Raw genomic sequence first — 27,877 nt, 5'->3', positions numbered from 1 at the left:
TCCTGTGATGGGCTGGCCCTGGTGTGTGTGTGTGAATGTGAGTGTGTGTGTCCTGTGATGGGCTGGCCCTGGTGAGAATGTGTGTGTCCTGTGATGGGCTGGCCCTGGTGAGAGTGTGTGTTACTGCCCTGGGTGGACTGGTGTCCCATCCAGGGTGTGTCCTACCCTGTGCCCAGTGCTTGCTGGGATAGACTGGCTCCCCTGCGACTCTGGTAAGAAGGATAAAGTAATACTTCTAATTGGAATAAATTATTAACAGAACAAATTTTCAAAAGGCAGGAAATCAATTCAAAATACCTAATTATGGTATTAAAAGCATATTTAGGGATGATGATGATGAACTAAAACATGCAGAATTTAGAATTCAAAGCCTGTGGACCTCAACTTGCACAACTACAGAAGGCCCTAGAGACGTTAATAAAGACATAGCTCTATCAGTTATTTGACTTTTTCCTGTGGCGCTGACAACATGAAAGAATTGATTGTGGTAAAAAAACAAGTCCCTGTTTACTTGCAGTCGATCCAGGCCGTATTAACAGTACAGTCATGAAAACAGGGGGCCTCAGCCAGGAGAGACAGTGCAGTAAAAACAGCACCAGAGACACCCAGTGGCCACTCAGCCCGCTGTCCAGGGGCAGGAGCAACCCCTCAAACCAGTGTCCAGGGGCAGGAGTGGCCACTCAGACCAGTGTCCAGGGGTAGGAGTGGCCACTCAGACCAGTGTCCAGGGGCAGGAGTGGCCACTGAGACCAGTGTCCAAGGGCAGGAGTGGCCACTCAGACCAGTGTCCAGGGGCAGGAGTGACCCCTCAGACTGGTGTCCGGGGGCAGGAGGGGTTAACAGCGGCCCTGAGTTCAGCGGACGGCAGGCGAGCTCCCCCTGCAGGCTCCGGCAGGAACACCGTGCGGGGAGCCGGGGAACACGGGTGTGCATTATTAATACCTCTCATGAATAATGCAGACCTCGGCTCATGAATAATATGGTTTGCTCGGAAGTGACGGTGTTTCCTGCAGTTAGTGAGAGAGACGGTATTTCCTGTCAGGATTTCCCCGAGCGAGGATCACTGAGACCGGGCAGCGGACCAGCAGCACGTCGGGGAGCGACGCCTCGGTCTGCCGGGTGAGGAGCAGGGCTACTGCGGCCGCAGGGGCAGGGAAACACCGGCGGGGCAGCCGGGCTCTGTCGGCGGGGGCAGCGCGGACGCGGAGCCGAGAGAAACTGCGCCTTTCGGCTCAGACGCTGACGGACTATCGGGGAGACAATCGAGCCGCCCGTCGGGGACGTGAGAGAGGTAAATACCCCGAGGAGACCTCCTCCCGCCCGGCGAAGCCGCGGAGACCCAGCGGGACCCGAGGGCAGGGCCCCGGGCGAGCAGCGGCGCAGAGCCCGTCCACAGCGGCCGGCGCAGGGGTCCCCGGCCGCGAAGCAGTCGCCATCAGCGGACCGAGCCGCGGGGGAGCGGGCCCGTGTTCCGGGCGGAGAGTCTCCGCGGAGGACTCGGCCTCATCAGCGCGGATCGGGCCGGGCCGGGCCGGACCGGACCGGACCGAGCGGAACCGAGCTGTTGGAGCTCAGACCCTGGACCTGACATTTAGGAGCCGGCGAGGAACCGGACAGAGACCTCATGAATGGAAATCGGAACTACAGGTAAGTGTGCCACCGAGTGTAGGCAGGGCGCCGTGGGAGTGTGGCGCGGCGGGGGTTCGAGTGGCGTGGCTGCAGCGGAGCCGTGCTGACCTGCCCGCCCACTGTCACGGACAGGTGTCGCCCCCAGGTGTGCCTGACCGGCGGGGCGGTGCGGTCCTGTCCTCGGCTTTTCGGGCTCCCGTCGGGGGGAGGGAGTTTGGATCAGAACCGGGCTGAGCCGGGAGTGGGGTGTCCTGTCTGTGGCTCAGGGCAGCGCTGGTTCTGTCAGGAGTGGGAGTGGGGTGACCTGTCTGTGGCTCAGGGCAGCGCTGGGCTGTCAGGAGTGGGAGTGGGAGCGGGGTGTCCTGTCTGTGGCTCAGGGCAGCACTGGGCTGTCAGGAGTGGGAGTGGGAGTGGGGTGTCCTGTCTGTGGCTCAGGGCAGCGCTGGGCTGTCAGGAGTGGGAGTGGGAGTGGGAGTGGGGTGTCCTGTCTGTGGCTCAGGGCAGCGCTGGGCTGTCAGGAGTGGGAGTGGGGTGTCCTGTCTGTGGCTCAGGGCAGCGCTGGGCTGTCAGGAGTGGGAGTGGGAGTGGGGTGTCCTGTCTGTGGCTCAGGGCAGCGCTGGGCTGTCAGGAGTTGGAGTGGGAGTGGGGTGTCCTGTCTGTGGCTCAGGGCAGCGCTGGGCTGTCAGGAGTGGGAGTGGGGTGTCCTGTCTGTGGCTCAGGGCAGCGCTGGGCTGTCAGGAGTGGGAGTGGGAGTGGGGTGTCCTGTCTGTGGCTCAGGGCAGCGCTGGGCTGTCAGGAGTGGGAGTGGGAGTGGGAGTGGGGTGTCCTGTCTGTGGCTCAGGGCAGCGCTGGGCTGTCAGGAGTGGGAGTGGGGTGTCCTGTCTGTGGCTCAGGGCAGCGCTGGGCTGTCAGGAGTGGGAGTGGGAGTGGGGTGTCCTGTCTGTGGCTCAGGGCAGCGCTGGGCTGTCAGGAGTTGGAGTGGGAGTGGGGTGTCCTGTCTGTGGCTCAGGGCAGCGCTGGGCTGTCAGGAGTGGGAGTGGGAGTGGGGTGTCCTGTCTGTGGCTCAGGGCAGCGCTGGGCTGTCAGGAGTGGGAGTGGGGTGTCCTGTCTGTGGCTCAGGGCAGCGCTGGGCTGTCAGGAGTGGGAGTGTGGTGTCCTGTTTGTGGCTCAGGGCTCAGGGCAGAGTGGGAGTGGGGTGTCCTGTCTGTGGCCCAGAGTGGCTCCTGCCATGAGTGGACGTGGCTGTTGCCTGCTGTGGTGTGGGAGCCTGTAGCTGGGGTGACTCCTGCTGGCCTCATCCTCTTGAGCAGCCTGCTGTCCCGTTGGGGAGGGCGATCGCTGTCCCTGGAGCCTCTCTCTGAGTCCGGGTGGTTCTGTCAGCTATGCCTTGGCTCTGGTTTTGGTTGTCGGTTTGCTACATGAACGTGCAGGAACCTCTCTCCTGGGTTGCTGTGGGCGCGAGGCCAGCAGTGGAGAGCTGTCACAGGGGTAAGCTGCTGTCAGAGAGGAGACTCTTGACTCTTTGCAGTCATACAGGCTCAGGCTGTGGCTGCAGGGATTTGTCTGGGGGCCTGCTGGAGATCTTGGGGTCTGGAGATCTGGGACAGTGAACTCCTGGCCCAGTGTGGTGCCTGTTGTGGGGCTGGAGAGCTCGGACAGTGATCTCCTGGCCCAGTGTGGTGCCTGTTGTGGGGCTGGAGAGCTCGGGCAGTGATCTCCTGGCCCAGTGTGCTGCCTGTTGTGGGGCTGGAGAGCTCGGGCAGTGATCTCCTGGCCCAGTGTGGTGCCTGTTGTGGGGCTGGAGAGCTCGGACAGTGATCTCCTGGCCCAGTGTGGTGCCTGTTGTGGGGCTGGAGAGCTCGGGCAGTGATCTCCTGGCCCAGTGTGGTGCCTGTTGTGGGGCTGGTGAGCTCGGGCAGTGATCTCCTGGCCCAGTGTGGTGCCTGTTGTGGGGCTGGAGAGCTCGGGCAGTGATCTCCTGGCCCAGTGTGGTGCCTGTTGTGGGGCTGGTGAGCTCGGGCAGTGATCTCCTGGCCCAGTGTGGTGCCTGTTGTGGGGCTGGAGAGCTCGGGCAGTGATCTCCTGGCCCAGTGTGGTGCCTGTTGTGGGGCTGGAGAGCTCGGGCAGTGATCTCCTGGCCCAGTGTGGTGCCTGTTGTGGGGCTGGAGAGCTCGGGCAGTGATCTCCTGGCCCAGTGTGGTGCCTGTTGTGGGGCTGGTGAGCTCGGGCAGTGATCTCCTGGCCCAGTGTGGTGCCTGTTGTGGGGCTGGAGAGCTCGGGCAGTGATCTCCTGGCCCAGTGTGGTGCCTGTTGTGGGGCTGGAGAGCTCGGGCAGTGATCTCCTGGCCCAGTGTGGTGCCTGTTGTGGGGCTGGAGAGCTCGGGCAGTGATCTCCTGGCCCAGTGTGCTGCCTGTTGTGGGGCTGGAGAGCTCGGGCAGTGATCTCCTGGCCCAGTGTGGTGCCTGTTGTGGGGCTGGAGAGCTCGGGCAGTGATCTCCTGGCCCAGTGTGGTGCCTGTTGTGGGGCTGGAGAGCTCGGGCAGTGATCTCCTGGCCCAGTGTGGTGCCTGTTGTGGGGCTGGAGAGCTCGGACAGTGATCTCCTGGCCCAGTGTGGTGCCTGTTGTGGGGCTGGAGAGCTCGGACAGTGATCTCCTGGCCCAGTGTGGTGCCTGTTGTGGGGCTGGAGAGCTTGGACAGTGATCTCCTGGCCCAGTGTGGTGCCTGTTGTGGGGCTGAAGAATCGGGCGCTGAGTCACTTGCCATTCTGGGTGAGTCATTGCTGGGGCTGAGCTCAGGGCAGTTGCTGTTGGATCACTCTGACAGGTCACTTTCTGTCCAACCAGCACTGCCTGTGGCTGTACCAACAGTAGTCTCAGGGCAGTGATGAGCCCAGATGCAACTGCAGCAGGGTGAGAATAATGGCGTGTAGTCTCTAGTCATTAGTATAGAATGATTTAAAGTGTACAAGAAATGCATGAGTTGCCATTAAGGGTAGCAGTAATTGTAACCTCATGCAGGATAGTAGCTTGCTTCCAGCCTGTGCAGGTTTGACTCAGCCCTGTCCTCTGACGTGGTGCTGTTTCTCTGGGCGCCAGCTGCTCCTGTGCTGGCTGCAGGGCACCTGTCCCTGTCCTGCTCTTAGATCACAGCCCGTGTCCACACACTCTGACCTGCAGGCACCTGGACACGGATGTCCAGCACACTGACCCTCTGGTGATACTAATCTGCCTTGCAGGGAGAAAAACGTGAGGGAATATGCCCTCTGGCCCCCGGTTACTCTGCAGTGGTGAGGATTGCCAGAGCTGTCCTGACACTGCCTCACAGCTCTGTGCTGGTTGGTTCAGTGAAATGTTTTTGTATCTGACTGGAACTTTTGTTTTTATATTTGTGGTTGGCTAGTGATCTTAATATTTGCTGAAGTGAAATGCTCAGCAGCTTCCTGGGCTGGTGTGTGTACCAGGGAGTTTCTGGAATGGTTAGCGCTGTGAATCGGAGGGCAGCTTCAGTGAGACAGTGAAAGGTCAGGAGTCTCCAGTGAGCAGGATGTTCTGGGTGTTTCCTGCGTCTGCAGCAGACAGTGGTTAACCAGCAAGGTGGGTGTTGAGCAGGAGAGCCAAGGCTATTACCAGAAGACGAGTGGAAGAAAGTTCAGAGAAGACAGGAGGCTGTTCAGCCCCTCCAGCCTGGCGATCCGAGGCTGCAGTCCTGCTGTTTCCTGCAGTGTTTGTGGAGGGCTGGCTGTGTTCTGGAGCCCTGATGTAGGTGAAGAGTCCCAGCACCTGGGCCAGTCAGTCTGGGGCACTGCGACAAGCTGTAGCTCCTCTCTCGGCCTCCCAGGCTGGCCTTTCTCTTCCTTCTCTCTTTCCATCTGTCTGCCTCTGTGGCTCTGGCTGGGAGAGAGCCTCCCCAGAGCTGTGAGCAGCCCAGGGCTTTGAATGGAGAGGCTCTTCCCAGCCCATTCACACAGCAGCAACAATAGCGGCCTGTCAGCCCCCGTATTGAGCCGCGGATTGCGGTGTGTTTCTATGGAGAGTGCAGTGTGCCTGCTCTGGGTCAGGGCTATTGTTGAGCTGCGCTGAAGGAGGGCTGGTCTGATCGGCCCGTCTTTATTCATGAGGGGACCGGTTCCCCTTCTGCAGATAGAGCAGGGCTCTCTGTGTGCCACTGTGTTAGTCCTGGGCTATATCTTTCAAGCCAACCCCGTGTGATTAATGCTCTTCAGTCCCCGTGGTGGGGGCTGCAGGGTCATGTGGTGAAATATGGCCTTTCCAGCTGAGAACAGGTGGCTGAGTTCAGAGATCATGACTTCACGTCGGCGGGCTGGGAAGCTGGTAGCAGGGCCAGTGCCCATTACCTGTTCCTGCACAGGGACAGCAGGGCGCAGAAGAGCAGGCTCTGTGTGGGGGTGTGGGGGTCAGGCCCGGCTCAGCAAGGCAGGCTGGGCCTGTGCAGTGAGGCGAGGGAGGAGGGGCTCTCCGTCCTGTGTGCGGAGCTGGGCCTCCCAGAGAAGATCGGAGCGGGGGCCCAGTGGGGGATCAGGGGAGAGAGAGGCCGGGGTGGAACTGGGGACTAGGGGAAAGGGCAGTCCTGCAGGAAAGAGGCTTTCGCGCCTCAGGCTTTTCAGCGCAGCGATTGGCTGTCCGGCCCAGAGGCCACGCTGCTGGTGGGGTGTGCGGCCTGCAGCTGTAAGATGCGGGGGTCAGCGCCGGCTACTAAGCATGGTTTATTGTGCAGCCCTTCCCTGCAGTCACGGCGCACTGGCTAAGCGGTGCTGTGGGAACAGAGGGCTCCATTCAGGCCTGTGTGTAGCAATCCAGTAGAGCCAAGCGGAGCTCATTCATGGGGCTGCAGTCCCTCTCCCTGTGAGCCTGGCCTGCCTCTCTCTTGGCTGAAACCCCAGAACCCCAAGCTCGTCTTGTATACCGGCAATGCTGTACAACACGCGCAGTGCTCCAGTCTGTGGGTTGTGTGGTAAAGAGCAGCAAAGTCCCTGCCGGTCGGAGGTGCGCAGAGCCGCTGTGGAGCCCAGTGGTGCCGTGGAGCTGAGCTCCTCCTGCACACCTGTTTCACCCCCCCTTGCAGAGCACCCGGTTGCCATGGTGACGTGGAGGCCTGTGGGTGCCGTTGGCACGGAGACAGAGCAAGCCGTTGACATTGCCGTTGACGGGAGGAGGCTGTACGTACCAAGGGAAATCACCTCGCTGGAACAACACCTCTCCACTGAGCGATGACTGTGTGTCGCCCTGCTTCTCCCCTCTTACCTGTCTGGGCAGGACTTGCTCTGACTGAAGCCTTTGTCTTCACTGAGCAGAGTGAACTTGCAGGCCCAAGAGCCAAGCCTGGAGTAGCTCTGGAGGGCAGCTCTGCCTGTGTCAGACGCGGCACTGAGCTTGTTAATAAGATGCTTATTTGAGTCTGAAGCCGGAAAGGGAGGTCAATAATCAAAATATCCCAAGTGCATTTTGGGTTTTCCAGAGGGCAGTGGTAGGCAGGTGGCAGAGGTGGGTGTGAGAATCCAGAGTGGATCAGCTCTCTGCCAGAACTGAGGCTGCTGTGCTTCTGCTGGCTTGGCGGCACGGAGCCGATGTCAGTAGAGACATGCACAGCAAAGACCCCCAGTACAGTTTCTTTCTCCAGGTCAAAAGTCTTTTTATTTTGTTCCCATATGAAACACAGAAGGGCTGATTTTAGGTACTGTAGGATTTTAGACACGATCTCTGATGAGCGAGGTCAAGGTGACAGCATAGCAGAGAAACCACAGCTTGGACTGGACCCTTCAAAACACAGTGTCCCTGGTTTCATCTGCCAGGATTGTAGTTGAAGACGAGATAAGGATGATTTCTCCACCTCGCTGCGCTGTGCTGTAACACAGACTTATGATGTGTGCCAGCTCACAGACACGGCTCTGTTTTGACTGTTAGGCCACAGCCTGTGGTCTGAGGACTGGAGGCTCTGTCAAGGAGAGCTGTTTACTTGTCTGTTTCAGCTACACTCAGGATCGAAAATTCTTAAATAAGTTAGGAAAGGATTTTCTTGTATATTATTGGCCTTTGCAGTTAGGCAGTCAGGCTAAAAAGTAATATTTTAAGCAAATAAATATAAATTTAAACAACTTGAGACTCGGTGAGTAACTGAACGATTCTTTTCGTCTTTCTCCAGGTGCTTTGTTTACTGCAGTGAGAGCTGTTTGACATGTTTGACGTGTTCCTCAGTGTGCATGCCAGTTCACATGCCCGCAACCCTGTCCTGGACTGCAGTAATGTCCACAGTTTGCAGATCAGCCTTTTGTGAAACTTGATCTCTTCCCGTCCTGCAATAAGACTAATCACCTGCTGTCCCTGTCTTTCTCATCATTGCAGTCTTTACTCTTGGATTGATCAGCCCTCCGCATTCTGCACAACTGCTTCACTGGTTTAAATTAATTCACGGATCTCTAATTGAAAAAAGACTCTAATTGAAAAGAATCGTTCAGTTACTTCCTGTCTTAGTTCATTGCAGCTCTCTGTCTTCTGTGGAGCAGTGGCTGAAGCCTGTTGGCTGTCGAGGAAAATGAGAGTTTGTCCGGTTGAGTAAGGGATTGTGCTGGCTCTGATGAAAGGTCTGCCTCTGCAGGGGTGTCCCGGAGGAACACAGGGAGAGCTGGGAAGTGATCGGCGAGGTGTGTGCTGGGGTGGAGGATGTGAGGGTGATGTCTCTGTGCGGCTGGAGACAGGGTGCTGTTCCTCAGTGTGGACTGGTCGAACAGAGCTACAGTACGTGTGACTGGTGCTGTGATCGACAAGAAGAGACCTGTGAGTTGGTGGTATGATTTGAAGAAGAGTCTCTGTCCTGTGTTGGGAAACTGAAGGTTTGCTTCGATACAGGCTTTGTGTTTGTGTGGCTCTTGGCTGTGCCTGTGGTGTTTAGTCCAGTTAAGAGCTATTAATCTAATCATAACTCTCGGAACAGAACTCCCGACTTCTGGTCCAGGGTGACATTTCCTGGCCTTTTTTTGTTTCTTTCCTAACTTGCTCTGAGTGAGCATGTGGAGGAAAGCACATTCACACCCTGGGCAACATTCCCATGGTCCCCCCCACCTGATCCTGGACACCCCAACCTCCTCGTGGGGTCCCCGCAATCCTGGACACCCCGTCCTTGTGGGCTGTCCCCCCTAATCCTGGACACCCTGTCCTCCTTGCGGGTTCCCCCCAATCCTGTACACCCCGACCTCCTCGCGGACTCTCCTGTTCCTTGTGTGGTCTGTGTGGGCGTGGACTGGCCTGCCCTCATGCTGCTCTCCTCTCTCCAGGAGCCGTTGGGGCCCAGTCCCTGTTCTCTGTGCCCCGGCGCCCCGGCTATGGCACCATGGGGAAGCCCATCAAGCTGCTGGCCAACTGCTTCCAGGTGGAGATCCCCAAGATGGACGTGTACCTCTACGAGGTCGACATCAAGCCTGAGAAGTGTCCGCGGCGTGTCAACAGGTATGGGCAGCATGTCCCCCGCGCCACGCGCACGGTAGGGTTAGCCGTGGAGACAGTGCCACCCAGCCCTCCAGCAGGCAGCTGCAGACGAAGCTAGATGAGGGTGAAAATATAGGTAGGTGCAGGTGTAGTTATCCAGACCCCGGAGTCGGAGGCGCCTGTGTGCTGCTGGCTGGATCAGCGGCTCAGCCAGGCCCTGATCGCCAGTGTCTGTCTGTCCTGAAGGGAGGTGGTGGACTCCATGGTGCAGCACTTCAAGGTGACGATCTTCGGGGACCGCCGGCCTGTCTACGATGGCAAGAGGAGCCTCTACACAGCCAACCCGCTCCCTGTGGCCCCCGCTGGGGTGAGAGTCTTGCCAGGCTGGCCTGCCTTCGCCGCCTGCTAGTGCACATCGTTCTTTCCTATCGCAGACGCGGTTATAAAGAGTGTTGTACAGCCACGGCTTTTAATGTGTGTTGTTCTGTTTAAACAGCCTGGCACGTGTCTGTTACAGTCCAGGTCTTCCTGGAAGGTGGGATACTAATATAAAATAAATATTTATTTGTTTGTTTGAGTAAAACTAAAAGCCATTAATTATAAATATCCTTTAGCTAGGATAATTTTTGGATAAGTTAAAGCAATTTGACATTAAGGGTTTATTTTATTTTATTTATTTATATTTTGCATGGTTACAAAATTTATGTAGTTTCCAGTCCAGCTGACCCCGGGGCTGAGTGTTGACCGTCACCTGGGCGCTGGGTCCAGCTGACCCCTGGGCTGAGTGTTGACCGTCACCTGGGCGCTGGGTCCAGCTGACCCCGGGGCTGAGTGTTGACTGTCACCTGGGCGCTGGGTCCAGCTGACCCCGGGGCTGAGTGTTGACCGCCTGATGTGCTTGTTGTAGGTGGACCTGGACGTGACGCTGCCTGGGGAGGGAGGAAAGGACCGGCCCTTCAAAGTCACCATCAAGTTCGTGTCCCTGGTCAGCTGGCACCTGCTGCACGAGGTCCTGACGGGGCGCAGCATGCCTGAGCCCCTGGAGCTGGACAAGCCCATCAGCACCAACCCTGTGCACGCCGTTGACGTGGTGCTCCGTCACCTGCCCTCCATGAAGTGAGCTTCTGCCTGCCAGCCTGGAAAGACATCACTCGGGGTCTTTTTTAAAATCTAGTGGATGGGATCTCCCTCTTCATAGTACAGAGGGCCTCTCTGGAATGATTGTACTTTCACAATTACGGTTCTAATTCATGCCAGGAAAGCCTCAGTTCTGTTTGTGAAAGAGAAATGTAGTCTGTTTTTTTGTGAGATAACCAGCCCCTTCCCTGTCTCCCTCCACCCTGGGCAGGTACACCCCGGTGGGGCGCTCTTTCTTCTCTGCTCCCGAGGGCTACGACCACCCCCTGGGCGGGGGGCGCGAGGTGTGGTTCGGGTTCCACCAGTCTGTGAGGCCGGCCATGTGGAAGATGATGCTCAACATTGATGGTGAGGTGTAGTACCGGAGACTTTCAGTAGAGGGCGCTGGAGAGGGCCTGAGCTGGAAGGCAGCTGTTGCCGTGCATGGGTGGTTGCCATGGTGACCAAGAGGGGCCTGTGGGACAGGGTCTTTAGTGCCGAAAGATGTGAGGGAGGATTTGTGTGTGTGGCAGAGTGACAGAGGTGCTGGGTGCCAGACTTGGATCCTCCTCTCTCAGCGAGGCGGCAGTCTTTGTTTGATCCCTGAATGGCAGAGCTTTGAGTGCCTGATGGCCATTCAGCGCTTTCTGTGAGTCTAGTGTTTCCACAGTCCCACACGCTACGGGAGAAGAGATTTATACGTTCCTGATTGTCTCAATCTGAAGAGACGGGGCGTCAAGCTGACGTTTTTAACCATTTTTTCCTCTTATGTTTTAAGACAAAAAGACAAGTTTTTTGTCTTAAGTTTTTGCCTACAAACAGAAAACTGGTTTGCCACTTGAAATAATACGTTTTCCTGTCCTGAACCTCTCAGCCTGAAAATTGTACAAAAACCTAAATTATCTGTTGAAAAAAACTATTTAAGTTTTTATTAAATAGTTCCCTTCAGAACCCCTGTGCTTCCTATGAAGTCTTTACGCACTGCTCCCGGTCTTGTGATAATGCGCTGCCTGAGATGGTCGCTGCTGATGGGCTCTCTTGTCTCTCCAGTGTCGGCCACTGCCTTCTACAAAGCACAGCCCGTGATCCAGTTCATGTGCGAGGTTCTGGACATTCACAATATCGACGAGCAGCCACGCCCTCTGACTGACTCTCACCGGGTCAAATTCACCAAAGAGATTAAAGGTGTGTGCGGCCTCGCGGCTGGGCCGCGGTCTTCCTCTCCTGTCCGCTGTCCCCGCCTGTGTCTCACTGCTCTGCCCTTGCAACCCGCAGGCCTGAAGGTGGAGGTGACGCACTGTGGGACCATGCGGCGGAAGTACCGTGTGTGCAACGTGACGCGCCGTCCTGCCAGCCACCAGACGTGAGTCCGGGGAGTCCCGCGTGCTTTCGACAGGGATAACGCCACTGCTGCTGAGAATAATGTGGGGGAAGTTTCAGTTTCCTTCACGCAGATTGGAAACTCTGCCGTGAAATGTGGGGAATGGCCAGAGCCTGTGAGGGAGGAGGTGTTTCTGCTGAACTCCAGACACACAGAAGGCCATCCTGTAGGTCCTCAAGCTCCTGTGTCTCACTTTCAGGTTCCCCCTGCAGCTGGAGAATGGCCAGACGGTGGAGCGCACGGTGGCCCAGTACTTCAGAGAGAAGTACAACCTGCAGCTGAAGTACCCTCACCTGCCCTGCCTGCAGGTGGGGCAGGAGCAGAAACACACCTATCTGCCCCTGGAGGTAAGACTGGTGACTGAGCCTCACTGTCGGCTTTTTCACAAGACTGTGCTGTGAGACTGTGGCACTTTGGCCAAGCAGAGTGAGAGACAGGCAGAGAAAGCAGACAAGAGGAAGACAAATGTGACACATTCAGACAAATATGAAATATTTGTCCCCAAATATCGTCTCTGAGTGATGTTTAGAAGATGAGTCTGGTTCAGCTGTCACCTCACTGTGTTGGAACAGACCAGAACAAGTGATCAGTCTCTGAGATGGGCCCAGGCCGGGCCCAGGTCTTTCAGTGGGGCCTGGCTCTGAGTGCTGCGCCCTCTGGGGACGGGCAGTGACCCTCTTGTGCCCCACAGGTGTGTAACATCGTGGCGGGGCAGCGCTGCATCAAGAAACTGACGGATAACCAGACCTCCACCATGATCAAAGCCACAGCGCGCTCTGCGCCCGACAGGCAGGAGGAGATCAGCCGGCTGGTGAGTTTATCTCTGGCGTCTGGACTTTTTTGCTAGTGAATTGTGTTTCAGTGCTTTGAGTGGATGTTAAAAAACGCAAGAGGCTTCTGTGCCGCGGTCTGCGGAGGGTGTGTCGTCCTATCATGCACTCTGCTTCTTGTCTTGATGCTCCTTAGACAGTGGCACACGTGCGCCGACTGGCATTCAGAGGAAATGACAAGCAGCCACTTCTTTCAGTGCAGGAGGCGAGAAAGTGACTGTTGTACTTCCTCTGTAAGGAGGGGAGACCTGTCTGTATTGTGTGCAAAAGGGGAAGGAAGATGCAGAGGGAGAAAAAAAACCATCAACAGATAGTTTGTCAAAAATTAAGAGAGCATTATGGGTTCGTGTGAAAGCTGAAGAGTGACATGCCTGGAATAAAGATTGGTATCTGACGAGGAATAATTCAAGCAGCATTTTTAGGATGGAAGAATAGCTTGGAGCTACAGCTGGGGTGGCGACAGTGCACTTAGAGCCTGTGTGTGGAATGTGGGGATGGAGCTCTGCGTCAGGCCGCAAGATGAAACCCGGAGACTGAGGGCTCATAGACGCACACGAGAGCCGACACTTCCTGAACCAGAGCACTGTAACGTTGTTGTGTGTCCTGCGCCTCAGTGGGCCTTTGTGGTTTCTACACTGGTTTCTCTCTGACATTAACTTTTGGAATCAGTGGAGGTTGTCCTCATATAGGCTCCCAGCATCATCACACAGTTGGCCACTTCAGCGTGGTTGACAGTTCTAAGATCAGACCAGTAATGGCAGTTACTTTTCACCCTGTGTTGTCATTTGAAGCTCATGTTTTGTCCACCTATTTAACCTTGCTTAGTTACGACCCTTGCTTTGTCCTTTTGATGCAGACATATTGATGTATGTCTTTATTTCAGAGTACTGGCATTAAATCTTCTAATTTACTATACTGGCTTCAGTTTGTCCTGAATTCTGCTGTGACTAAAACCACTCTGCTTCAGCACTCCAGTTCTCTGGAAACGGGCTGCCTGTTCAGTGCCAGGGCTGTGCAATGGATATCTTAAGGACTTATTACAAGAGAACAATCCAGCTCTTAATGTGCGATCTGGTGATTCAGACTGTGCTCAAGCACCACGTCTGTGAAACTCGCTGCCCAAGTCGACACTCCATGACCATTGCCTTTCCTACTCTGCTCTCCTCCCCACTGAGAGCTGGTGTGTGGGGGGCAGACTGGCGCACTATGGCTGCCGTCGCATCATCCAGGTGGGGCTGCACACTGGTGGGGGTGGAGGGGATCCCCATTACCTGTAAAGTGCTTTGAGTGAAGTGTCCAGAAAAGCGCTATATAAGTGTAAGCAATTATTTATTATTATTATTATAAAATACACTTGGAGGCTTCTCCTTTCTCTAACGCTTCTGTTGTGTAACTTAGTTTACTCTTGGTTTTATTGGGCGACCCTGCTTTTCTGTTTTTTTGTTCATTCATTGTGTTGCTCATGTACTACTGCACAGTGCTTTAAGAGTTTTGAAGCATAACGTGTGTTGTTGTTGTTGTTGTTATTATTATCTCTCTCTCCTTCCTCTCTGGTGTCCTCCTTGCTTGCGAGCGGTTCTGTTGGTTCTGTTGGTTCTGTGCTGATGAGTGTCTGTGCCCGCAGGTGCGCAGTGCCAATTACGACTCGGACCCCTTCGTGCAGGAGTTCCAGTTCAAGGTGCGGGACGAGATGGCCCATGTGACGGGGCGTGTGTTGCCTGCGCCCATGCTGCAGTACGGGGGCAGGGTGAGCACAGAGCTCTTTATGGTACTCTTCCTTCTCATCCTGCTGATCTTGTTCTTGGCTGATGCTTTGATTGTTTTGTGTTTATGGTCTCATTGGTTTCATTATTATTGTTTGTTGTTTGCAGTGTGTTATCTGTATGATCAGTCTGTTCGTTTTATGTCAGTATGTGTGAATATGCAGTGGAGGTTCTCGCAAACAGAAAGAGGTGTTTGTCCAGGGTATTGTGTGTGTCTGCGTGTCCAGGGCTTGTGTGTGACCCCAGGTGTGTGTCTCTGCGAGTCTTAGTTGTTGGGTTTGTGTGTGAACGCAGGTGTGTGTCTCTGCGAGTCTTGCTTGTTGGGTTTGTGTGTGACCCCAGGTGTGTGTCTCTGCGTGTCTTGCTTGTTGGGTTTGTGTGTGACCCCAGGTGTGTGTCTCTGCGTGTCTTGCTTGTTGGGTTTGTGTGTGACCCCAGGTGTGCGTCTCTGCGTGTCTTGCTTGTTGGGTTTGTGTGTGACCCCAGGTGTGCGTCTCTGCATGTCTTAGTTGTTGGGTTTGTGTGTGACCCCAGGTGTGCGTCTCTGCATGTCTTAGTTGTTGGGTTTGTGTGTGACCCCAGGTGTGCGTCTCTGCATGTCTTAGTTGTTGGGTTTGTGTGTGACCCCAGGTGTGCGTCTCTGCATGTCTTAGTTGTTGGGTTTGTGTGTGACCCCAGGTGTGCGTCTCTGCATGTCTTAGTTGTTGGGTTTGTGTGTGACCCCAGGTGTTGGTCTCTGTGAGTCTTGCTTGTTGGGTTTGTGTGTGACCCCAGGTGTGTGTCTCTGCGAGTCTTGCTTGTTGGGTTTGTGTGTGACCCCAGGTGTGCGTCTCTGCGTGTCTTAGTTGTTGGGTTTGTGTGTGACCCCAGGTGTGCGTCTCTGCATGTCTTAGATATTGGGTTTGTGTGTGACCCCAGGTGTGTGTCTCTGCGAGTCTTGCTTGTTGGGTTTGTGTGTGACCCCAGGTGTGTGTCTCTGCGTGTCTTGCTTGTTGGGTTTGTGTGTGACCCCAGGTGTGCGTCTCTGCGTGTCTTAGTTGTTGGGTTTGTGTGTGACCCCAGGTGTGTGTCTCTGCGAGTCTTGCTTGTTGGGTTTGTGTGTGACCCCAGGTGTGTGTCTCTGCGAGTCTTGTTTGTTGGGTTTGTGTGTGACCCCAGGTGTGCGTCTCTGCAAGTCTTAGTTGTTGGGTTTGTGTGTGACCCCAGGTGTGTGTCTCTGCGTGTCTTGCTTGTTGGGTTTGTGTGTGACCCCAGGTGTGCGTCTCTGCATGTCTTAGTTGTTGGGTTTGTGTGTGACCCCAGGTGTGCGTCTCTGCGAGTCTTGCTTGTTGGGTTTGTGTGTGACCCCAGGTGTGCGTCTCTGCATGTCTTGCTTGTTGGGTTTGTGTGTGACCCCAGGTGTGCGTCTCTGCGAGTCTTGCTTGTTGGGTTTGTGTGTGACCCCAGGTGTGCGTCTCTGTGTGTCTTGCTTGTTGGGTTTGTGTGTGACCCCAGGTGTGCGTCTCTGCGAGTCTTGCTTGTTGGGTTTGTGTGTGACCCCAGGTGTGCGTCTCTGCGTGTCTTGCTTGTTGGGTTTGTGTGTGACCCCAGGTGTGTGTCTCTGCGAGTCTTGCTTGTTGGGTTTGTGTGTGTCTCTGCGAGTCTTGCTTGTTGGGTTTGTGTGTGACCCCAGGTGTGCGTCTCTGCATGTCTTAGTTGTTGGGTTTGTGTGTGACCCCAGGTGTGTGTCTCTGCGAGTCTTGCTTGTTGGGTTTGTGTGTGACCCCAGGTGTGTGTCTCTGCGTGTCTTGCTTGTTGGGTTTGTGTGTGACCCCAGGTGTGTGTCTCTGCGTGTCTTGCTTGTTGGGTTTGTGTGTGACCCCAGGTGTGCGTCTCTGCGTGTCTTGCTTGTTGGGTTTGTGTGTGACCCCAGGTGTGCGTCTCTGCATGTCTTAGTTGTTGGGTTTGTGTGTGACCCCAGGTGTGCGTCTCTGCATGTCTTAGTTGTTGGGTTTGTGTGTGACCCCAGGTATGTGTCTCTGCGAGTCTTGCTTGTTGGGTTTGTGTGGGCTTGTGTGTTTCCTGTGCGGCAGCACATCAACCCCGAGCTGCTGTTTCAGAACCGCACGGTGGCGACGCCCAGCCACGGCGTGTGGGACATGCGGGGAAAGCAGTTCCACACGGGGGTGGAGATCAAGATGTGGGCCATCGCCTGCTTCGCCACGCAGAGACAGTGCCGTGAGGAGATTCTCAAGTAAGATTCCTTTTCGCTTTAATTGGAACTGAAATGACAAATTAACATTTTTCTTAAATAATCAACAGCTAGTTCTGTCTCCGGGATTTTGAGCTCAATACGTCTTGGTTTGCTGAACATTAGGATGCAAAGGAGAGGAGCCATCTGCCCCTCTAGTTTGGTAGTTAGTAGTTAACTGATCCCTGATCTCATCCAGCTGTTTCTTAAAAGAAGGCAGGATATTGGCTTTAACCACGTGGGTGGTTAGTTTGTTCCATACCCCCACAACCTTTTGTGTAACTAAGTGCCCCCCTGCTGTCTGTTTTAAACGCACTTCCAGTTCCACTTTCTGCTTGTGTCCTCAGGTTTGTGTTTTGCTATTAATTCTGAAGAATTCTGCTTGTTGTCTGATTTAAAATCAAAGTGCACAATGGACAAACATCATCATCATTATCATCATTTTCTTTATACTTTTCCCTGAGTTATTCATTCTTTCTCTGTGTGTGTGCAGGGGTTTCACAGACCAGCTGCGCAAGATCTCGAAGGACGCGGGGATGCCCATCCAGGGCCAGCCGTGCTTCTGTAAATACGCGCAGGGCGCCGACAGCGTGGAGCCCATGTTCCGCCACTTGAAGAACACCTATTCAGGCCTGCAGCTCATCATCGTCATTCTCCCAGGAAAGACTCCAGTCTACGGTACGACTGCCTGGAGCCATGTGTCTGTTTCTCCGTCTCGCTGCCCAGCTCGGTCTCTGTTCCCCTCTGTGCTGCTCGTGCTCCTGCTGGCCGCTGCCTCTCCCCTCACTCTCTGCCCCTCGCTGTCTGTCTCCAGCGGAGGTGAAGCGGGTGGGAGACACTCTGCTGGGAATGGCCACCCAGTGTGTCCAGGTGAAGAACGTGGTGAAGACCTCCCCTCAGACCCTCTCCAACCTCTGCCTCAAAATCAACGTCAAGCTGGGCGGCATCAACAACATCCTGGTGCCCCATCAGCGGTGAGAGACCCGGGGGGTCATGGGGTCACGGGTGTGTAACAGGCCCTGTGGGGTCGTGGGTGTGCACGAGAGGCCTGGGGGGTCTCCCGTCCTCAAGTGCCTGGACAGAACCCCCCCAGGGGAGGGGTTGAAGGGCTCAGGGAGTCTCTTGGTCTGGTGTGTGCTTCAGAAGATCCAGAGGTGTGCTTGCACAGTTATTGATATGAGATCAGTGCAGTCTGCAGTAGTCTGTAGTTCCTCACTGTGAGCAGCCTTGTATGCTTATCTCAGTCAGTGACTCTGGAAAACTGGAGCAGATTGAGGAGGAGACCTGGGAACGAGAGTGTGATGACTCCTCTTCCTGCTGTGTGAACGGAATCTGTAGGGCAGTGCGTTTTGACAGCAGGTCCTGTGTTTGAGCTGACTAATCTCTCTGTAGTCAGGCTTCGTTTGAAAGCCGCAGGGCTTTGGTAAACTAAATGTGTTTCCCTGTGTCGAGGTCAGGTCGGTGTCTTGGGGGGAGGCTGTTTTGTCTCGTTCTTGACGGACTCTTTCTCTCTCTACCCAACCTGCTCTCTCCCTCAGGCCCTCCGTGTTCCAGCAGCCGGTGATCTTCCTGGGGGCGGATGTGACGCACCCCCCCGCAGGGGATGGGAAGAAGCCCTCCATCGCAGCAGTAAGTTGAGTCCCCCATCCCTCCTCGCTTCCTGGCTTGTGGTCTGTGCGGAGGCAGGAAGTGGAGAGGGGGACTGCAGTGCCCTAAAGCACGGCAGTAGAGGACTGATCCAGGGTGCAGCCTTGGTTGCTGACTCTGGTCTTTCTTGTCTCGCAGGTGGTGGGCAGTATGGACGCCCACCCCAGCCGGTACTGTGCCACAGTGCGAGTTCAGCGGCCTCGACAGGAGATTATTCAGGACCTGGCCTCCATGGTTCGGGAGCTGCTGATCCAGTTCTACAAGTCGACTCGCTACAAACCCACCCGGATCATCTTCTATCGGGATGGTGTGTCAGAGGGACAGTTTAGACAGGTCAGTCTGGGATCACGTTTCCAGCTCTGTCTTCCACATTCTTCTGTAATTTCCCTCACGGGTCAATAAAGGATCTATCTATCTTAAACTCTGGCAAGATCAGGGCTCCATTCAGGGGCGGTTTGTCTCTCTGTGTGGTGATCCTGGCACTTCCATCAAGGCTCCACATTACTTCTCCCTCTCTCTCCCTGTGTCTTGCCCGGTCACTGGCAGGTGCTGTACTACGAGCTGCTGGCTATCAGAGAGGCCTGCATCAGCCTGGAGAAGGAGTACCAGCCTGGCATCACCTACATCGTGGTGCAGAAGAGACACCACACCCGGCTCTTCTGCGCTGACCGCAACGAGAGGGTCAGTCTTGTTGCTTTGCAAGTGCTGAAGCAGTATAGTTACATTTTTAGCAATACTTTTATGCTACCTTTTGAAACACTTGCTGTGTTGTAGTAACTAGTTTTTTAAATTTTCGATGATGGTTTGTGTCCAGTAAGGCTGGTTATTGTATGCAGGCCATGTTGCCTGTCTCTCCATTTTGAGTTTTTTCATTAGGAATGTTGTTTGCGAGTGTGGAATACAGTTTTGCAGAAGCAGCCGGTGACAGTCAGGTTGGGGTTAGTGTGTGGAATACAGTTTTGCAGGAGCAGCCGGTGACAGTCAGGTTGGGGTTAGTGTGTGGAATACAGTTTTGCAGGAGCAGCCGGTGACAGTCAGGTTGGGGTGAGTGACGCTGTCCTTGTGTCTGACAGGTGGGGCGAAGCGGAAACATTCCTGCTGGAACGACTGTGGACACGGACATCACGCATCCCTACGAGTTCGACTTTTACCTCTGCAGCCATGCTGGAATACAGGTACCTCTCCGCGGCTGCGCGGCTGGAAACGGACCGCTCAGCCCTGGGTGCCGCCGTTCCGCCGCGTCCTTACAGAGCTGCTTTGAGGAAGTGTTGCGCTGCCTCGCCTGCAATACTGGGGGTTGCTCTGCACGCCCTGCTGATAGTATTCTGAGCTGTGTCACAGCCGGATAATGTGCCTCCTCTCCGCAGGGCACCAGCCGCCCCTCCCACTACCACGTCCTGTGGGATGACAACTGCTTCACCGCCGACGAGTTCCAGCTGCTCACCTACCAGCTGTGCCACACCTATGTGCGCTGCACGCGCTCCGTCTCCATCCCTGCGCCCGCCTACTACGCGCATCTGGTGGCGTTCCGCGCCCGGTACCACCTGGTGGACAAGGAGCACGACAGGTGAGAGCGGGGAGCAGCCCGGCGATGTGTCCTTCGGTCTCAGTGTAGCGCTCTGTTTCCTAACCGCTCTCCCCCCCCCTGCAGTGCGGAGGGCAGCCACGTGTCTGGGCAGAGCAACGGCCGGGACCCCCAGGCCCTGGCCAAGGCCGTGCAGATTCACCATGACACCTTACGCACCATGTACTTCGCCTGAGCCGCGCCCCGAGCCGAGCCACACAGCCTGTGTTTCCAGGGGGGTCAGTTTACGGGGCGCACCTTCCAGTGGAACCGTACCCGAACACTGTGCAGACGGAGGAGCCCCTGGGCTGGCCGGAGGATGCGTTGCTGCTTTTTAAAAAGGAACCCGGCACTCTTATGCAATATGAAGCCAGCCAACCGCTTTCAGCCCTCCCCTGCCCCTCTGTCTGTCTGTCTGCAGTGGGAGGCGCTTCTCTCGTCTGTTTAATTTGTTTTTAGTCCCTGTTTTCATCATGTTTTTACCTCAACTTTTATGGCAGCACTTTTTTTGGTTTAAGTTCAGAAGGAAAAGGAAGCTGGTGCTCTCCTCCAAGCTGGCCGAGAGGAGCTGTGTCCGGCTCCGGCTGCAGGAGCTGACTGGTGTTCAGCCATGTTCGCCGCTGCCAGATACAAACACGGACCTGCCAAACCCGGCGTCGAGCACCGCCTGTGCCCATGGATTTTCACAACGCTGTCTGCTCCGTAGGATCAGCCCAGAGCACAAGTTTCCTTTTTCTCTTCTCTTCTTGTTTTGTAGCCAATGGTGACTTACTAGAAGTGAGAGTGTCAGACGGTCAGTTCTGCACTCTTTCATTTCCACCAAATAATTTTAGATGTTATTGTGAGCACAGTGCCACCCACAGGCGACAAGGCGTCAGTGCTCCTGAGGAGAGCCGCTGAAGCCTCCCTGCTTAGGGAATCGAGGCCGAAGAAGCTTCAGCAGGTTGGTGGTGATCAGCAGGTCATCCGCATGAGGAGGAGTGCACAGTCTTTCAGTAATAATAGCAGCCTGGGGCCATAGTCTGGGTCCCCTTGGTCTGTAAGCTTTCATTCAGAACTTTGCAATGTGATTGTTTTTTTAATGTTTGTCATTTAGATGATTGTTTTGTTTTTCCTCTTCGTATTTATTAGAATAATTAAGCCTAATTAATTTAATATTAGTGGAGTCAATAGAGCAGCATTCTTTTTTCTGTTTGTTTGTCAGAGTGTGGGTATGGCTGTCCAGTGTTTCTGGCTGTAAACTGACATGATGTTGTTTCTATAGTGCAATAAGGCATTTTGCAAGAACAGGCTTTATCCAGGAAGGGCCTTGGTTGGACATCTCTGTCCAGGGCAGAGCCCTGACTGGTCAACACTGTTTTTGTTTTTCACTAGTGCAGTGGCAGGATTTCTCTTCTTACAGGAAAGCGAGCACTCAGTTTGAAATGTTGCCCATTCTGTTTCAAGGCACTAAGTCGTAGGAAGCCACAGTAGAATTTCACAGCACTTTTGGAGCCTTCTTCATGAGCTGAAGAGAGTTCAGGGGCTTCCTCTCCCTGTGGAGACATGATGCTCAGACCTCTGTACCTCTCCATGATGGAGGAATTCAAGTGCCTGCTTTGTAGAGTGTAACAAACAGCTGGGGCGCGGTGGAGATTTTTCATTGATATTCTGAGATATTGAAACCCGAGTGAAAGGCTGGGGTGACTTGTCTTCATTTAATGTTGAGAGACAACACTCAGAACAGAGCCTTGGCTATAACTGGTGAAGGGAAAGCAGAGATTTGTAACTTATTTTTCTTTACCATTTTCATCCTGCACTGAGTCAGACGCCCTGCTGCGGTTTGTGTGCCGATCGCAGAAAGGTTTTGCTTCTTTCCAGCCCTGCTGTGTCCTGGCTCACAGTGGCACACAGGCTGTGCTAGCTGGGCCCCCTGGCACAGTGCGGGTCTGGACAGCAGAGCTAGCCAGCAGTGTCAGGTGCCTTCATTGCTGCCTCTGTGAGAAAGTGCTTCTTCATGCCTTTGCATAGTGGCAGCATGTAGAGTGTGGAGTCTGAGGCATTTTTCACAGCCACGTAAAACTGACTTAGCTGCTATTTTATTTATATATTTGTATGTGCACGTATAAATTAAGAAAATAAGAGTGAGACAATTTACTGCACTAAAAGATGCAAATGTCAGACCGAACACAGGACTGGTGCTAGGAGGTGGGGCAGACCCGCCCTGCAGGAGGTGGGAGCCGGGAGAGAGGTGGACAGAACCCCGCTGTTCGCAGGAACTCTGCTCCTCCTCCGTTAGACAGACAGACATGACAGACCTCATGGGGTACTGTGGGTGGGTGGGCGGGTTTACATTACATTCAAAGATTAAAATGCCAGTGAGAATCTTTACTAAGGTACCGTAACGCACTCCACTCCAGTGGCAGAACGGCCAACAAGAAGAGGCTCGTATTTGTGGCACGGTGCCACTGCGCAGCAGGGTGTAGTGTGGCGCGGGTGACAGGACCGATGGCCAGGAGCTGTTAGAAATGTGCTGAGAGCCCTGTGCGCTGCTGCCTCAAGTGCAATGCGTTAAAATGAAGCAGTTTCATTTTAGTCAATTGTTTAACCAGAGTGGAATATATTTGTATATTTTACATGATGTAATGCACACCACTTATTTTTGCTAACAAATTTAAAGAAATCAAGATATAAATAATGCAATAGACTGTTTTGATGTATTTTGTGGAAGTAAAATTTCTGTTTTGGAATTGCATGTGGGAGAGGGAGGCGTTTGCAGTCACTGCTGCTGAGTCCAGACTGTTACCGCAGGGCTGGGAGTCCGGCTCTGTCGTGCGCCTTGTGGACGTCTCTCGCTCTGCGTTCCCCTCCAGGCCCCAGCCGCACTGCTGGAGTGCTGATCAGGTCGTAAGAAGGCATTTCCTTAAGCAGAACCAGTCAAACTGTTGTTGCTTCTCCAGTGCTGGGCAGTTCAGAGCCAGAACAGAAACTGAAGAGATGGACAGGCTGAGCTTTGAGTGCTGGTCCCATCTGTTGCTTATTAGGGGATGCGTCTCTGACATTTTCAGTTCAACAAATTTCTGCACTGTTAGCTCATGTTCTACCAATAGCTCTCTCCTTACAATGTCACCTCGCGTGACGCTGTGAGGGATGAAGCTTTTCGGTGAACGGCCCGCTACAGTCTCTGTGCCCAGCACACACTTTTCAGGCTCCCCGTGCTGCTTGAGGCTTGTGCTCGACGCGGGTGTGACGGAAGAGGTGATGCGATTGTATCTCTCGGCACTACGGAGGCGTCGAGCCAGCATGGGTGACACAGCAATGCAGTTTCATCCCCAGCTGAGACCCAAAAACTGTTGAGAACTGACTGGAGGAACTGGGCTCCTTTAGGATGACTTCAGATTTGAGTGCTTTGTGAGCTAAAGGTGACACATGTCTTTTTTTTCTTCTGGCATCCAGGGGTTTTCCTTTGGCAGAGCAGTCCACAGAAAGTGCCTTTCCAGAAGATGGTGCTGTAGACATCCGATATTAATCTTATTTTCCAAATGTCAAGAGGCTGAAAGACACGATGCAAACACATTTACAGAAATACACTAACACACACACAAAACATATTTTCTGTAGATTAGCATTTGTAAATTCCAAGAACGCGACAGTATCGCTGAGCTGTGCTGCGGCGGGTTTGCAGGAGTTTGGACCAAGAGCTGTGGGGGACGGGGCGGAGAGCATGGCAGCTCACCTGACACAGTCTGGCCCAGAGCAGTGGGCAGCTGGGCTCCGAGCGAGAGAGAGACCAGAGCAGGAGGGGCTGAAGGAAAGCTAGGCGCTTGTAGCGAGTGACGCGTGCGTGTGGGGAAAGGACTGCGGGTGTCTGGTGCACTCTGACTGCGTGCACGACACAGGCAGAATGTAGCAGCAGCTTCCAGAAAGTGCTCCACACTTGGGTTAGGTTAGGACTGCTTGGCCTTGGATCTGAAAATGTCCAGGAAGATTGGTTTTCTCTCTAATAAAACTCTTAGCTCCCCTGTATTAAAAAGCTGTCTTTAGAATATTTTTTAACGCCAAGGCCGGTCTTTCTGGGACCGGTCCCACGGTACTGCCTGTGGGTCCGCCCACAAGCTGTGCTGTGTTGGGTGAGTGCCCTTCGCCCACGAGGGATGGTATAGATAATTAAACACTGCACCTCAGTAACCTTGGTATGCTGCATATTGTACTAAAAAAAGAACAGTAAATATTGCTTTGGTTAAAGTATAATGCGCTTGATAATGCCTGATGAATATCATTATTTTAGATTAAGTATAATAATAAATATTGTCTTAATAACACTTATCTGACTTCGAAACTTGTCCTAAGATGAGCCTTTATTTTTTTGTCATTTTATTTTTGCATTATTGTTTTCTTAGTGTATTTATTGCACACGTCTGTGTGCTGGAGTTTCTGTGAGTTCAGTTGTGGTGGAGGGGCTGGTCTCCTGTGAGGCACCTGTCCAGCAGGGGGCGCCCTTCATGCTGGGCTGGGCCTGCTGCGCCCTTGCAGGCTCAGTGAGGGGCCTGGAGGAACAGGACGCTTCCCCACGTACAAGCACAAGAACTGGAAGGTGTCGCTGGCTGTGAGCTGCCAAGGGTGTGTGAGTGCTGTGCAGTACTCTGTCAGCAGGGCGGCGCTAGCTGGAGATACAGCTGCTTTCTTTTCACATGCCTGTGTTGGCTTGAAGGTGGGCACTTGTGCTGTTGGAGAGCTGGCAACGTGCTGTCTGTGAGGACATACACACTAGAGAGGGGCAGGAGGTGATGTAGATAATTTCCCAGATAGCCTTGTCACATGGTCTCTTTGTAAAACAGCAATCTGGTTGACAGGCGGAGAGCGCAAGTCTGTGACTGCTGGATGGCTGTGCTCGGAGAGCGGATCTGGGGGCGCTGGCAGTGATCGGTGAGCCCTCTTGCCTGCTGCCTGTCATAGATGCGAAGATACAGCATCACTGCACCGCCCAGTCCACACACTCTGTGTACACTAGCGCCTTCAGCAAAACTCATTCCGCTCAGACATGAGCCTCAGCCTTAATGGTTTTATGTGTGTATTTGTGTTTTACACTCGAGGTGCTAGTGGGTCAGTCTTCACTGACTCGCTGGCTTTTCTTTAACCACTAATCCAGCTAGTTAGACTACAGATGTGTAAATACTTAACCTGTTAACAGTCACGCCTGCTCCAGTTCTGGAGTGCCAGACTGACATCTTTTCATCACTAATAAAAGTCAGATTATTAGGGTTTATATATTAGAGAGACCTGTGCCTGTATTATGAGGATAGTATTGTCTTGAACCCTGTCCTACTATGCTAATCTTATAGTCCTTCTGTTATTGAGTTGCTCTTTTATGTCTTGAGAGTGAAAGAATTGCATGGGGTATGGAGTTATTCTTTTCTTAGCAGATCTCATCATATAAACTTTTTTTTTAATCAGTGTTATTTTAGGTTATTCTCATTAATTTTGAATAAGATTGTTAGGCACAGTCTAACAGCATTGCAATAAGAAGTGATTTCTGGTGGTGAGACCCCTCCCTGGGCTTCTTAAAGTGTGCTCCATCAGCCTCTGGTGGAGAAACTAACTCCTTCCTGAAGACGGACAGACTCCCGTAGGTGCAGGTCTGTGTCCCAGCTGCCAGGCTCAGATGGGTCTTACTGTTGGGCTCTGGGTGCAATGTGTGAGGCTGAGAGTGAGCTTACAAGCAGCCAGCAGAGCTTGTAACTGCTGAAGCTCATGACAGTGGAGAGAAATAGATGTGAGTCAAATGGTTTTGTGGTTTGGAAGTGGAGAGTGGTCTGGGATGTGCAGAACTGAATCAAGGGATTACTCTGAACACAGCCTCTTTAGTTTAAAGCTCCCTGTTAATCATAGAGTTGCCACTTTCAGACAGTGAATAGCTGCCGTAGTGGTGTGAATGACCATTCCCTGCACGTGGTTCAGGTGGCACTGATGGCCTGTTGGCAGTGGCTGCAGCTCCTGTGAGCTCACTGCTGCTTCTCAATCACGCTCCTAGTCCCCCAGGTCCCACTGCAGTACTGGGGCCCTCCGGCAGCCCTGTGCCTCTCTGTAGTTTCGTTCACGATGACTACTCGCTCTTACAAGCCTTGCTATACAGGGAATTGTGAAATTAATCTTTGAGTGAAATCTGTCTGGTACCAATTATAATCTTAGTTTAATTAGCTTATTAACATTCAAAATTTCAGGTAGTTTTTGTTGGGCCCTAAATCCCTCTGAGGATGTTCATCTCTAAATTAGTTTGTAGTGTGCTTTATCCCTTTTGTTTCCTTACTTTGTGGACTACACTAACGATATGTTTCTGAAATTAGTATTTAAAGTTGCATTTGATTGAGATGTACAAACATTGCTGTCTCAGTGGTGACATGCTCATCGCAGGTGTCCTGGAGTCGATGCCCTCTCTCATGGGGACTGGGGCGCTCTCAGGACACCTCTGGTCAGGCCCAGGGGCATCATGGGAGCTTGCAGTGTCAGATTGGCATTCCTCTGTATCTGCCATTGGTCTGAACTCGGGGAAGTGTTCATTTTCATCACAGGGCTCCCATTACTGTGGTGCATCACACCGGAATTTCCTTAGAAGCTGAAGTAAGAATGTAAGGAAGGTAACAAGGGATAAGAGGCCATTCGGCACCTCCAGCCTGTTTGACAGCCAGTTCATCCAAGGATCTCATCCAGCTGTTTCTTGAGAGAAGCCAGGGTATCATCCTTGACAAACCTTTACAATAACTGAAATAACAAAATAACTTAATAAAAAACAGGTTTTGTGTCTCCCTTTGGTTTGAAGGTTTACAAATGTGCTTTTGCTAAAAAAATGCCAGTGATGAAGCCGACAGGGATGAGTAAAGCCTCAGTTTTTTCTGAGATCTTGGAGTGGCAGGGCTTCTTTCAGGAGAGCAGGCTGACTCGCACTTTGCTCTGTGCATCCATGTCAGAGATGTCAGCAGGGCCTGTCTGCTTAACAGCTCAGCATCTCTGGACAGAGCTGACCCGCGGTCCCCTCTGTGTCTCAGAGTAATGAGTTATACAGCTACTGCTCTCTCTGGAAACTGCACTGCTGCCCAGTGGGAGTTTGAGCAACACATTTCTTGCCTTGGAGCCACAGGGCTCTGTACCCCTTCTTACTCTGTACATTGCAAGGATTCTCTGTTGTACCAACAGGTCTTTTTTAATGTCTTTATTTTATTGTAATATTTTAGTTTTATTGCCTTTAGTGTTGCTTTGCTTCAGTTTGAAGTGTAACTTTCACTAATACTTGCAATAAAAAGCTTTGCTTTAATATCTTTGTTGTTACTGATTGCTTCAGAAACATCGATAGGCGTCGGGAGATTCTGAGGACACGCAGCTAAATGCTTTTTGTTAAAACTGGAGCCCACAGCAAGACACAAAGAATTAAAATTCATTATTCTCAAAGCAGACAACTTTAAGGTGGAAATCCTTAGTGAATACAGGCTCTCACTGAGCAAGCTGGACAACACCACAAAGCTCCTAAAGGTAATTCTAGTCTTATCGGCGTTCTTATTGTTCATAGCAATGAAAGTTTCACTACGCAGTGGATATTCTATGAAATAGCTCTGCATAAAGGATCTTTGCTTAATGTACTTTTATACATTGAATTCTGACTCTCAATGCCAAGACTTTTTTGTGTGCTTTACACTTACTGTACAGTTTGTCGAAAACAATGGACAAACGGTTTTGAAGAGAGAGTCAGGTAGCAGCGTAGGACACTCAACACCGGCCCAGCCCTACCGAGTCAGGCCCGTCGGCGTCGCGTTGCACTGTTGTGTTAGCGGTTGCTATGGAGTTGTAATTATTAAGCAGCCGGCCTTGCTGGTCGGCTCCCGTCCTCTGTGTTACCTGGAGACAGACCGCTTGCTCGGCGACTCTAGAAACCGCAGCAGCGAGTCGAACGCGGACGCAGGGATTGTAGAACTTCAGGTAAGTTTTTCCTGCGCGAATTCAGCAGCACCTGGCGCGTCTTGAGCGCGTTTAGTTTGTCTGTGTTCTTGGATTCCGGTATTGTACTGACTGAGAGCTGTAATAAATGTGTACAGCAGTTACATATGTACGCAGCTCTAATTTCTCTAAGTAATTTATTTTATTAATATAACTATTATAGCGGGAAAGAAAATGCAATACAGTTCATGACTTCAAGGGTTTTAGAGTAGAAGCCTGCGGAGAGGCGCATAGGCACCTAGGGTACTCCACTCGGTGCGCTACGCCCAGGAGACACTTTGGCAGTGGACACAGGACTCCCTACTAGCAAC

At 53.1% G+C, this 27,877-nt stretch overlaps 1 protein-coding gene across 5 annotated transcripts; it reads left to right on the top strand.

Annotated features, from left to right (window-relative positions):
• The first annotated feature begins 1,048 nt into the window (after positions 1-1,048).
• Positions 1,049-26,889, top strand: LOC148820312 (protein argonaute-3). 5 transcript variants are annotated; one of them, XM_088932021.1, is made up of 19 exons: positions 1,049-1,647; positions 8,920-9,091; positions 9,317-9,437; positions 9,978-10,186; positions 10,419-10,555; positions 11,237-11,371; positions 11,462-11,549; positions 11,767-11,914; positions 12,259-12,378; positions 14,022-14,144; positions 16,260-16,393; positions 16,884-17,068; positions 17,205-17,364; positions 17,929-18,019; positions 18,176-18,370; positions 18,584-18,718; positions 19,111-19,212; positions 19,405-19,604; positions 19,689-26,889. In XM_088932021.1, the coding sequence occupies exons 1-19, from the start codon at positions 1,629-1,631 to the stop codon at positions 19,795-19,797; spliced, it is 2,583 nt and encodes an 860-aa protein (XP_088788147.1). In that variant the 5' UTR covers positions 1,049-1,628; the 3' UTR covers positions 19,798-26,889. The 5 variants fall into 5 exon arrangements, with proteins under 5 accessions (XP_088788147.1, XP_088788146.1, XP_088788148.1 ...); XM_088932020.1 differs by having other exon boundaries at positions 14,022-14,165; XM_088932022.1 differs by having other exon boundaries at positions 14,022-14,165; positions 16,233-16,393; positions 19,689-26,881.
• Positions 26,890-27,877: the final 988 nt, after the last annotated feature.

The sequence above is a fragment of the Atractosteus spatula genome, chromosome 14 (genome assembly GCF_055471065.1).
Source record: "Atractosteus spatula isolate fAtrSpa1 chromosome 14, fAtrSpa1.hap1, whole genome shotgun sequence".
Classification (NCBI taxonomy): domain Eukaryota; kingdom Metazoa; phylum Chordata; class Actinopteri; order Semionotiformes; family Lepisosteidae; genus Atractosteus; species Atractosteus spatula.
The sequence above is the reverse complement of the archived record's forward strand: the minus strand, read 5'-3'. Positions and strand labels throughout refer to the sequence as shown.